At 40.0% G+C, this 12664-nt stretch overlaps 2 protein-coding genes across 3 annotated transcripts in view; one reads left to right on the forward strand and one right to left on the reverse strand.

Moving 5' to 3' along the window:
- Positions 1–6008, forward strand: part of TANC1 (tetratricopeptide repeat, ankyrin repeat and coiled-coil containing 1) — a 226127-nt gene extending 220119 nt beyond the window's left edge. The window contains exons 25-27 of one of the 2 annotated variants that reach the window (XM_012655855.1): positions 1607–1753; positions 2163–2263; positions 2898–6008. In XM_012655855.1, the coding sequence (XP_012511309.1) occupies positions 1607–1753; positions 2163–2263; positions 2898–4329 (1680 nt within the window). In that variant the 3' untranslated portion in view covers positions 4330–6008. Of the gene's footprint in view, positions 1–1606; positions 1754–2162; positions 2269–2897 lie in introns of both variants that reach the window. The other variant, XM_012655856.1, reaches the window with a different exon arrangement.
- A 2312-nt stretch (positions 6009–8320) lies between these two features.
- WDSUB1 (WD repeat, sterile alpha motif and U-box domain containing 1) overlaps positions 8321–12664 on the reverse strand; it is a 46131-nt gene continuing 41787 nt past the window's right edge. The window contains exon 10 of the mRNA XM_012655832.1: positions 8321–8519. Within this exon, the coding sequence (XP_012511286.1) occupies positions 8362–8519 (158 nt within the window). The 3' untranslated portion in view covers positions 8321–8361. The remainder of the gene's footprint in view (positions 8520–12664) is intronic.

Below are 12664 nucleotides of genomic sequence, written 5' to 3' on the forward strand. Positions count from 1 at the left end.
TTCCCAGACATGCTGACTGGCCTCATGCCACAGCGTGGTATCGTGACAGCGAAATCTTAAAGGTAGAAAGCGCTTCTCTTTGTGTCTGAGAACCATTGTTTCTGAACCAAGCCTCAAGGCTGTAGCTATGACTTACTGCCTGAATCCGAGGAGAGTCACCTCTAGGTCAATTGACACGTCATATGGGGGTTCCTTAGCCTTCCACATTCCCTCAGCGTGCAGAGCACCATGCAGTGGACACCCACGAAACACTTCAGAAGAAAAGAATCTTTCAGTCTCCCAAACCTTTACTATCTAATTTTTAACATCTATAAACTTCTGGGATTTAAAACTGTTTTAGAGATATTTTTACTTAATATAGCCAAGTAATACATAATATTCAGGAGACTGGATTTTTTTCCATTGGAAATGGAAATATGGTTTATAGATTAACGAACTTGACTAAACTTTTCAAAATAAGGCACCAGTTTAGATCAGAAGTCAGCAGACTTTTTCTGTGAAGGGCCAGACAGTAGGTATGTTAAGCTTTGCAGACTGTGCAGCCTCCGTCACAGCTGTGCAGCTCTGCTGTGGTGGCTCAAAAGCAGCCACAGAGAATACATGCGGATGAGCCTGCCTACATCCCGATAAAACTTTATTTGTAAACACAGGTGGCCGCCAGATCTGGCCTGCAAGCTGTAGTCTGCCAACCCCTGGTTTAGGTAGATGTGGACCATTTACATAGATCACTGTTCTTTTCAGATATATGATTAGACAGAATTAAAAGATTATGGGGAAAAAACTAGATTATGACTGTTTTAATCCTTTTTACTATTAGGCAGCTGTACTTGCTATGTTGTAGGTTTTTTTCCTTTTCATTTTTTTAATAGTAACAAGTAAATAGGTAATAGTGCATGACCCAGCAGGGTTCCTGGCTTGGAATCAGTTTGAAATTGAGTTGAGAGTGTGTATTGTTGTGGCTTTGAGTGCTTTTAATACAGAGTGTGGTAGGCAATTATGTCAGAAATACCCAGCCTTTTTCAACAGGCTTCATACCTGCTGTGCAGCAGGACTGGCTGAGCAAATGGATTTCGTTAGCATTGAAAATGGTGTGTGGAGCTGTTCTGATTTTTAAAGCCCGTGCTTTAGTTCCTCTTAAAAATTGTTATTCTGCAGCAGGCTCTAGGTTTATCCACAAGACTCTACTTGTCCTAGGAACTGCATCGTTTTTTCATCTGATTTCTATTACACTTGGCATTAAAATATCTTTACATGAGAGATCATTCTTGAAATAATTTTCAAAAATATATAACAGAAGATAATCCAATGCATTAAGATTGATAGTTATCAGTTTGGCAGTTTACAAACACCTTATTGTAAACCTGTCCTCTTTCTTACTGTGCGTAACCCCATGTCGCAGATGCACTTCAGGGCGGTGAAGCCCGAGCGCGTTCAGGCCGGTCAGTGTCCTGGTTCCTACCTTGACACTTACTCATTAAGATACTTTCAGTACGCTGTAATGGTTTTGCATGGGGGAATAAACTCCCCCAGGGTCTTCAGGGTGTGGGAGCTTATTCGTTTTAGAGCTTCTGAAAAAAGGATAAATTTTTGTGATTTCGAATCCTAGAAAGGGAAGATGAAAGAGGCAGCCCAGAGGTACCAGTATGCCTTACGGAAGTTTCCTCGAGAAGGATTCGGAGAGGACATGAGACCGTTCAATGAGTTGAGAGTTTCGCTCTATCTCAATTTGTCTCGATGCCGACGAAAAACAAACGTAAGCCACGCCCCCTTACTCCAATCCAGTCCTCCAGCAGTAGAGCTTTTCCCCCCGTGGTGAGGGCCTGCCTTTCTGCAGACCAGGCCACAGCCCCTCCTGTCTCACTGCTCGTGCCTGCGTGTGAACCTGCCAGCCGGGAAGCTGCTCCTCTTGGATGACCGTCATTGGTCACTGTCCCTGCACACCTCTCAGAATGTGCTCAGGTTCCATTTCCTTTGCTTCAGTGGTGGGAAGCAAGTGCAAACCGCTCTTCTACACTAACTTTAAAACAAAATAAACAGAAAAACGTACCTTGCTCTTCGTTGCTCTCTAGTTACGCCCCATGCTCTGCTACTCTTTAGAGCAAAATGCCTGTGATCATGTTTCAGTGCTGCTTTTGACTCACGTATTTAAATATTGACCCCAGGACTTCGGCATGGCAGAAGAATTTGCTTCCAAGGCTCTTGAATTGAAACCCAAGTCCTATGAAGCCTTTTATGCCAGGGCAAGAGCAAAGAGAAATAGCAGGTACTGTCTGAGGTTATCCACGTGACGAGGGGGCCTTTTTTTTCCATAGGATCAAACGCACCAGTTGAATTTGGGGAGGTTTTGCTTCAGAAGGGTTGCTCAGATGCCTCCCATCCCTTTAAATACTAAATGACTAGCTTCCAGAAGGCATGGTAGTGAATGTTTGTAGTGATGGGTAAACTTGTATTTTCTCCCGACATCTCAGTAAATGTTCCTCCCCACCTGCACCCCCAGTTGAGATGCCTGCAACCTAAAATTCCTGGTTTAGTCCATATTTCAGTGAACTGCCAACTAGGGGCATTAGGGCATGGAGGGAAGGAGAAAGATCGAATAAGATTTCTGAGTTAGAGGTGAGTGGGGACAGGGGGATGGTGAAGATAACATTAAAAGGATTCTGGCGCCTGATGATTTATGTCCACCCTCATTCCCAGTCCAGTGGTCTGGCGTCATGCCGGTCTGGGTTAGAATTCAGCACTGCCGCTTAGCGGAGTAACTGTGCACTAGCTAAACGGGTCCTGGCTACCACAGGAAGTGTTCCCAACTTACTCAGGTGCCTTCACTTTGAGCACAGCTATTTTATGGACAGTTACATTCAGGCATGGCTTATAATTATAACTTACGTTTTCCTTTAAAGGCAATTCGTGGCAGCTCTGGCTGACTTGCAGGAGGCTGTGAAACTCTGTCCTACCAACCAGGAAATCAAGAGGCTTCTGGCCCGTGTAGAAGAGGAATGTAAACAGCTCCAGAGGAGTCAACAGCAGAAACAGCAGGGCCCACCCCCAGCTCCACCCAACGACTCAGATAATGAAGAGGATGCCCCGACCTGCGGGTTAAACGACCACTTTGATCTTGAGGAGGCTGAAGAGGAAGAAACTTCTCCACAGGAAGAATCTGTTTCCCCGACTCCCAGGCCCCAGCCGTCCTCATCTGTCCCCTCCCCATATATCCGAAACCTTCAAGAAGGACTGCAGTCCAAAGGACGGCCAGTGTCCCCCCAGAGTAGGGCGGGAATCAGCAAGCCCCTGAGGGAACCCGTAGCCCAGCCAGGGCTGGTCATGCAGCCCACCAAACAGGCACAGATAGTGAAAACCAGTCACCATCTGGGTTCTGGACAGTCTGGCGTGAGAAGCAGCAGCACAAAGATGCAAATCTCTTCTCAGAATCCTCCCCCGAGTCCCATGCCAACTAGAATCGCTGCAGCTCCTGCTGGGAGCAGAAACCAGCATTTAGAGGGAACGGGCGCTTTCACTCTAGGAGCTGCTCCTGGCCACTTTGGGGATCGGCTGGGCCCCAGCCAGAGTGTCCACGTGCAGCGCAGTGAGAGTGGCACTGCATACCCTTTACCGAGCAAGGTAAAAACTGCAGAGAGGCTTCTGTCTTACGCCTCCATGGCCGTGGACGTAGCCCCTCCAAACCAAGGTGGGCCAGCAAGCTGCAGTGACGTGCGACACCCAGCTTCCCTCACCAGCTCAGGCTCCTCTAGTTCTCCATCCAGCAGCATAAAGATGTCAAGTTCAACCAGTAGTTTGACTTCAAGCAGCAGTTTTTCAGATGGCTTCAAGGTCCAAGGACCGGATGTTCGAATTAAAGACAAGGTTGTAAGCCAGGTTCAGAGCGGTACAGCAGAGCACAGACCTCGCAATACTCCATTCATGGGCATCATGGACAAGACCGCGAGGTTCCAACAGCAGAGCAATCCTCCGAACCGCACCTGGCACTGCCAGGTGGCAGAGGGGCTCCTGACAAACACATCTGCAGCTGGCCTGCAGTCCCCGAACTCTGAGAAGCCCTCTCTCAAACAAGGAGGAGGATATAATAGCCAGGCAAAACCCTGTCCTGTTTCTACCCTGAGTGGAAGTGTCCACAATGGGGCACAGGTGAAGGAGCTAGATGAAAACAAGTGCCAAATTCCAGTCCACTGTCAAGAGAACAGGATAACTAAGACTGTCTCTCATCTGTGTCAGGAAAGTATCTCCAAACAGCAGCCTCATATCAGTAATGAAGCCCACAGGAGCCACCTCCCTTCAGCGAAACCAAAGAGATCGTTCATAGAGTCAAACGTGTGAGCCTTAAGAGAGACCCATTCAGAGAATGTGGAAAAGTGTATTAGCTCCCGGTGGTAATAATTAAATGTTTTTTTCATCCAAAAAATTATTTTTTAGCCAGTTTCTTTTTTCCTCTGGGGCAGATCTGATGCCATTGATATATTTAAAATGTGGGATAAACTTCCTTAAATAGCTAGAAGTCACCATAAATAAAAATGCTAAACAATTAAAAACTATAATTAACTGTACCTATCAAGATAAACATTTAAGACAGCCAGGAAGACATTAAGTCATGCTTTTCTCCTATGAAATTATTTGGTGTTTATCACTTTTCTCCTAGCCTTTGCTATATGGTAAATTCACAGTATTAGAGAATAAAAAAGTCTATTGGTAAAGAGTGATAGGTTTATTAATTATTCACATAATATCTAAGTGATGTATTCTGGAAAAGATGGACTTTTCCAGTTACAGTTCCACTGAGACAAATCCCAATTTATATAAAAAATTAAGATCTAAGTGATTTCTAGCTGAACATAAGCGTGACTACAAACATAATATAGCTGTTTTTTTTAAGCAAAATAAGAGGACACCCAAATATTGTTCCCTTCATAGCAGTTCCTTTAATAAGATTAAACACTTGTTTCTGTTATGGTTCTTAATCAAAATGTTTTTGTAGCACCTTTTTTGGAAGGAACTATATTCATCCTTGAAGGTGTTTCTGATATTTGGAAACAGTATAAGCCATTTAGAGTCATGACTGGTGGGTGGTCAAGTGGATCTGAGCTAAAATACTAAGACCAGCAGCATTCTTAGTGGCACTTACAAATTAGCTCTCAGCTGGGTCCCATACTGCTTTTTAGCAATGATAGTGCTGGAACAACCCTTCCAAGGTCCTTTAAGGACAGCGGTTAATTTGGATACTTAAGGTATGGTTGGTTGGTTGTTGCTTTTGTTTTGTTGTACAATCAGTACTTTATATTAATAGTCACATGTTGTATATATTAAATAGCCTAGTTTTATTCAGAACTGTAAATATAACTAGTTCAAATTAGTTAATCTAAAAACAAAACCCCAGTCATATATTTGCATGTTCTTTGTGAGCTTCGTCCATGCTGGTTATTGCACTGAATGATATATTATTATGGCATGTTAACAGTATACCAATAACGGCACTTTATCTCGTTTATATGAACACCTTTGAGGTGCTTCTTAAGTCCAAACTGATGTATTATTCATTTGTAAAGATAAGGTACAGGAATGAACCTTGGTCTAAAGGTATTTTTATATGAAAATGGTGTTATTGGAGGATGTTAAAATGCTAATTTGAGAGGAGTGGGAGTGTATTCGTTTTATATGTTGGGATGTGAAATTTATTTTCTAGAATTGGGGAGAAGGAAGTTCTATATTTGCAGAATGTTTTAAAAATGAATAGTCGTAATGAAGTTCCTGTGAACATCATTACGGTTTTGTACGAATAGGAACCTTCTGGTGTCATTCAGCATTTGTTCCTGAGTGTGTATGTACAGTGTACTTTGTACAAACAGCTTTATCTTTTTTATAGGCTTTCCCCGAGTTCTGCTATAACTACTATGGCTTATTTATTGTTTCCTTTAATATTTGTGAAAGTCTTACTCTTTTGTTATGTAGTTTTGTTTCTGCACAACTACTGTACCTTTCCATATGGAATAAAGACTTAATAAGAATTTGCTTTGCATTAAATGTGTCAATGGGTAAGTAAAGAATATCCTGTTGGCAACTCTCTGCCTTGCTTAATCCTTGTTACCCTAAAGAAAATAGTAAAAGCGTATTTTAATACTACCTAAATGCATATTTAATTTCATTTTATAATAATTTGAGAATAAGGGTGGCAGCTTCTAGAAATTCCATCCTATTCAAGGGTCAATTTAGTCTTTGTGCCTGAAAAAGGAAGAAAGCATGAAGAAAAGCAATCTATAATTTCTTACCTATTTCAAGAAATCTTGCTTTGTCTGTACTAGCAACAAGATATCTTTAACAGTAATTCTAAGCACTTTGGCAATACACTGAACACTGTTATGACAGTTTGTTCTTCAGCACTTTTGATTTCAGTTCAAAGTGTGTTTTTATGCCTACATATTTCAGTTTCAAAGCAGTATGAGAGTGAACATTAAAACTGTCGTGATAAAATTCTTACTTGGAATCTTAAGTGTACTATTACTTCAGGTTATTGTCTGGTCACTGTTCTTGCTAGCAAGTCTAAGTATTTTCAGTCCTTTAAAGCTACATATTTAATGAAAGGTTAAAACCAAAAATAAAACAGGGCAGGAGGGAAAAAAGTGTTATATCGGCTAATACATAATTCTTGTCATTAGGTGACTTTTCCCATAAAGCAGCTAGTGAGAGTATTATCATTCATTATTTGTTAAATTATGGTAAGCTACTTGACGCCATCGCCCCAGGAGGAGGTGAAGTATCCTGGGAAGCTACTAGTCAATCCCTGCAGAATGGGTGGCAGGCAGGTGGCACAGCTCCCACATGGCCCTGAACTACCACGGGGGCCTGAGGGTCCAGCACAGGGGCTGTGGTCGTGTCCCTTCCTATTGATGATTTTGTATTTGGTTTTTGTTTGCTTGTGTGGAAGAGGGAGTTGTCTGTCTTTGGTTTGTGTGTTTGTTTTACACAAAAACCAGAGGTACTTCAATTTGGTAAACAGTATGTTAGTTTTCAGTAATTTTGTTTTACAAGAAACTATCCTGTTGAAACATGGAAGAGCAAAGCACCTTTAACACATCTAAAAAATAACTACTTTCTAAATTGTGTTTTCTAGCAATGACTTCCAATGATTTTTTAGTAATTTTTCTGTAATAACCAGCCTACCTCCTTTAGAAAATAAGTCTTATTTATCAAAACAAAAATGCCGTTGGTCCAATAGTGGGCTTTTTTAAATTAAAAGTCTTCTGATAGAATTGTTAGCATACTTTCTCTATAGAATACAATAGAAAAACACCCAGAACATGTTGCCAGTCTTTTTGTCCTCTAGAATCATAGACTGAATCCTAACTATGACATGAAGGAAATAAAGTTCAGTAATACATTAAGTTTTTACAAAGCAGCAATTATAAAGAAAAGTGTATTTGGAGATTTCTGTGGTAGCTAGGTTTGACTAATATATTTACACTGCTTTTCCCCATTTATTGCTGAGTTTTAAATTCTGAACAACTGTGAAGAGAGTTTGGGGTGACAGTACACAGGGGGATGAAGACACAGTCCTAGTCCCTGCCTGCCCTGCAGTTTGGTTCCAACGTGCTGCCCACCAATGGCTTCCATCCTGGTAAGCAACTTTCGACAGGTACATAAGAAATCAGTACAACCTTAACTTCCTGAACTTGAAATTTTTTTCTCAGTGAACGCTTGTCAGGGTGTTGTATAAAAATGCTTTTGTATAGTCACCCTAGCTTAGAATAATATGTGAAAATTGTAAGAATTCTAAATTCTGAAAGGAGGCTAGTTTGCCACTTTACATACTTCAGCAGTCGACTTGACTTATTCATAATTTATTTCATCTAACTTGTACCTAGGTTCGGACAATGGAAAAGAAATTACCATCCTGCAAATTTAGAATCCAACAAAACTGCTTATTTAAACATGTCTAAAGGGATTTTCTCAACTTAATCATAAACAATCTATAACCATTTTGCTATAAATTCTCTTAAAACTTATCAAATGAATGGCTATTAACTAGGATATAAGCATCCATTATATTCCAATCTTTAGTTATGAAGAGGTATGACCTATACTTAAGAATAAATCTGGGCACTGCAATTTAAAATCAAAGTAAACTTTATTTCTATACAGCTTAAGATTTTTTTTCACTAGTACAAAAAGGTTTTTATAATAAAAATACAAATGAGGTTAGATGTGTAACTTAGTTCCTGTGTTTTAAAGAATGAAAATTGACAATTTTTACAGGTAACTAAATTTACCTTTTTGTTTTGCTTTTAATGTGTCTAATTAGTATTTACCTTTACATCATTCAAGTGAGATCACTGAAAAATAAAAGCAATATAAACAATTTTACTTTTGATGTGTCTCAAGCCATCGATTGATGGCCATTTTCAGAGTCCTATTTGGTGTAAGTACCACTGAAGGAAGAATAAGATTTGTCATTGGACTTGTACGTTTCTTTTTGCTGATCCAATTTTCCATTGCTTCTCTTTCATACGAATAGCCATCTAAAAAAAAAACACAAATTATTTGTGATGTAGAAAAGGGAATTTAGGATTACTAAAATGAATTGAGTATAAACACTTCATTGCCAAGGCCTTTATTGTGATTTAAGTGGTATTCTTTATTGTACCATCACTACCAAAATATCTCTGCCACAACACCTGAAATTCTACCGTTTGAGATGCATTAAGATTGGATAGCACTGTATGAAGTATAAATTATCTATAACAGTTTCATTATAAGTTCTTTTTGAACACTACAATTGAGACCACGACAATGAAAAATTCAGACACAGTGGAAAAGAAGAAAGGAACAGAGCTGGGTAGAGTGATAGTGAAGATAAACTGCCCCATTATAGCTATTAGCTATGTGTGTAAATTAATTTGGCTAAAGATGAAAAGGGAAAAGAGCCTTAGGAATAACTCAGCAAAACTTCCCAAGACATTGAAAAGTCAGGAGAACAGGGACACAGATGTTATAGAATTTGCCCCACTAAGGATTTTAAGGATTTCACAGTAAAGGGATTTGTGATGCCAAAAAAAAAAAAAAAATCTGGCCAAGGCTTAATACCATGTCCTTATGGGCCAGGCACGGTGGCTCACACCTGTAATCCTAGCACTGTGAGAGACCAAGGCAGGAGGATTGCCTGAATTCAGAAATTCAAGACCAGCCTGAGTTAATGTAAGACCTTTCCTGTACTAAAAATAGAAAAATTAGCTGGGCATGGTGGCATGTGCCTGTAGTCCCAGGTCCTTGGGAGGCTGAGGCAGGAGGATTGCTTGCGCCCAGGAGTTTGAGGTTGCAGTGAGCTATGACGACGGCAGGGCACAGAGTGAGACTCTGGTTTTTACAAACAAAACCAAAAAAAAAAACACAAAACCATATTTTTGCAAAATTCTTTGCCTTTACATATGTGAAAATCGGACGGGTTTTGTTGGTTTTTCTTTTTTTGGAGACAAGGTCTTGCTCTTTCCCAGGCTACAGTGCAGTGGCATTATCATAGCTCACTGTAACCTCAAACTCCTGGGCTTGAGTGATCCTCCTGCCTCAGCCTCCCAAAGTGCTAGGATTACAGGCATGAGCCATGATGCCTATCCTAAGACTGGAGTTTTGCTCCACTACTTTCGTTTTTATACTTGTAGCTCTTTCTCTTAAGCTGAAAAAAATCTTGGTTCCCGTTTACATTTAAACATTAACCTATTTTGCTTTTTCTACTATATACGTTTCAAAATAATGCCAATATAGTACTAACATAAGACTGTGAAAGAAATTTAAGATTGCTCTGTGGTTTTTTTCTGTCATTAAAGCTAGATCCACTAGGGTGGTCTAATCAAAATACCATGTTTGAAAAGCACATTTGAATGAGTCTGAAGTAAAACCAAAAACAAGATAAATTCAGAGGAGTCTAATCTAGCCCTGTCCCATCCTTGTTCCCACCCTTCCCATGAGTAACCATATCAGTTTTTCTTTTCCTTTTTGAAAACATAAGCAGATGCATATGTATACAGAGTATACATACATTCTCCATAAAAGCTAGCATACTGTACCCTTTTGCACCTTAATGTGTTTCTCCACCCACTGTACTACACTGTGTGGATGCACTGATGGACATCTGGGTTGTTTCCAATCTTTGCCTTTCACAAACAGTGCTGCAATGAACAGCCTTGTGCATGTGTCACTTGTACTTTGGGGAGATTCCAGAAGCAGGATTGCCAAATCAAAGAGTAAATGTACATAATCTTGCTATATATTAATAGTGCCAACTTCCATATTTCATTCCTACTAGCAATGTTTGTGACAGTGCCTTTTTTCCCTACAGCCTAACAGAATGTTGTCAGACCCTTGGATTTTTACCAATTTCCAAGTGAGCAGGGGTATGTATTGAATGGTATGTCAGGGAACATTTTTTTCATATTTTTTGCCCATTCTTTGAGGTTGTCTTTAATTTATGAAGATCTCATATACATGGAATGTTCATCAATTTTCCCTTGAGTGCCGGTTAGGAAGGTTTTCCCCATTCCATCAAGGAATTCACCTGCATTTTCTTCTGGGACTTGAAAAGATTCATATATTTAAATTTCTTATCCATTTGGAATTAATTTAGATGTACAGTATGAGGGATGGATCCAATTTTATCCCTTTACACATGGTTGTTGTCAGAATACCACTTAAAATTATTTTTACTACTGATTTTAAATGCCTTTTATTATTCACTAAGTTTTCAAATGTACCTGGATCAATTTCTAGATTTTTAAAGATTATTCTCCATTGTTCTATTCATGTGCTAATATAACATCTTCTAGTATCTGGTAGGGCTGGCAACCGTACCCATTTTTCTTCAGGATATTTCACTGCTTATTAGGTTCCATTTGAGTCACCGTCTGTAACTCTAGGGAGAAAGTGTGTTATCAGAATCATGTTAAATTTATAAACTGGGGAAAACCGACATCTTGCTGACACCTGAGTTTTCTATCCATCAGCATGGTATGCTTCCATTTGTTTAATTATACTTTTACAGGGGTGTTTTTGTCATGTAGGTTTAGAAGTTTTATGTATTATATTTAGGGTTTTTGTTATTGTAAATTGTCTTAGGTTATACCTTTTAAGTGCTTTTGTTTACACACACACAGCAACTTAATGATTCCTCTTTGGGTTCTTAATTTGCACTTTACTACATTCATATTATTTGTAGTCGTTTTTCTATTCTTTTTTGGGCTTTCCAGATACATCACTGTCCTGTAGGAAGGGTTCCTGCCTATTTGTTTGAGTTCTTATCCCTTTAATTGCTTTTGGAAGGGAGAGGAGTCCCTAATTTTGTTGGCTAGTATCTCTAAAACAATTTTAAATAGTGAAGAGAGTGAGCACCCTTTGTGTATCCACGGCTTCCACTGGCTTTTGGGCCACGGTATATGTTTGTCATATAAGAAAATCTCCAATTCCTTTTTCTCAAATGTGTTTTTGGCATTTACAGAGATGAGCCTAAGTGCTGCTTAGCGCTCTTAAGCTGTTGTCTCTCAGCTCCAAGCCCACAGGTGACACTGAAGATTTGCCATGTTGGGGCCAGAATACTGCAGACGCCATCCCTGCTTTGGCGGGTGGCTCCTCATTAGATCCTGCAATAGGATCCCTCTAGAGGGAGGCTGGAAAACAGAGTGCAGGCTCCTACCAGTGCTCTGCTTGGCCAGGGCAAGTTGGTCAGTCAACAGATTGTTTTGGTTGCTTTGTTTACTGCACTCTTCAAACCTATCTTATTCTGCCCCTTACAGAAACCAGCACTAACTGGGTAGCTCCCCCTCTTTAGAGGCCCGAGTTCTGGCAATCTCAACTTTGTTCCATCAGTCCTAGAGGTGCTACATGCTTTCTGCAAATACTGGTACCTGTGATTGCCTTTTGTTCTTTTACATACCCATAAAACTCACCCTTTTAAAGTTTTGTAAAAGTCAGTGTGGTTCTTGGTGTTCTACCTTCTGCTGTATTGATTTGCCTGTTTCAGACATTTCATATAAATGGAGTCAAATAACGTGTGGCCTTTGGCTTTTTACTTAGTGTATTTCTAAGGTTCATCCATATTTTAGTATGTATTCATCCCCTTTTATGGCCTAATACTCCGTTGTACGGTTAGACCACATTTTATTTGTTGATGGACATTTCAGTTGTTTCCACCTTTTCTATGAACAAATGTTTTCAATTTTCCTGGGCATATACTTAGTTGTGGACTTGCTGGGTCACATGGTAACACTATTTAACTTTCTGAGGAACTGCGAAACTGTTTTCAACAGTAGCCACATGAAAGCTTCAAATTTCTGCACATTCGTGCCAACACTTACTTACTTTCCAACTTTTTGATTCTAGCCAGCTTAGCAAGTGGTTCTCACTGTGGTTTTGATTTGCATTTCCTTGATGACTAAAGATGATCATCTTTTCAAGTGCCAATAAGCACTTAAGATTAGACTATTTTAGAGCACTGGTACTGTGCTAACTCATAATCTGCACAACCACCTTATGAGGTAGGTATTGCTATTCTACAAATGTGAAACTGAGGCAGGGCCTGAATAACCTCCCAAGGTCACACAGGTAGGGAGTGACACAGGGGATTTAAATCCAGGCAGTCTGGCTCCAGAGTCAGTGCTCTTAATCTACATGCTAGGCC

This window comes from Propithecus coquereli, unplaced genomic scaffold (genome assembly GCF_000956105.1).
Source record: "Propithecus coquereli isolate 6110/MARCELLA unplaced genomic scaffold, Pcoq_1.0 Scaffold49, whole genome shotgun sequence".
NCBI lineage: Eukaryota > Metazoa > Chordata > Mammalia > Primates > Indriidae > Propithecus > Propithecus coquereli.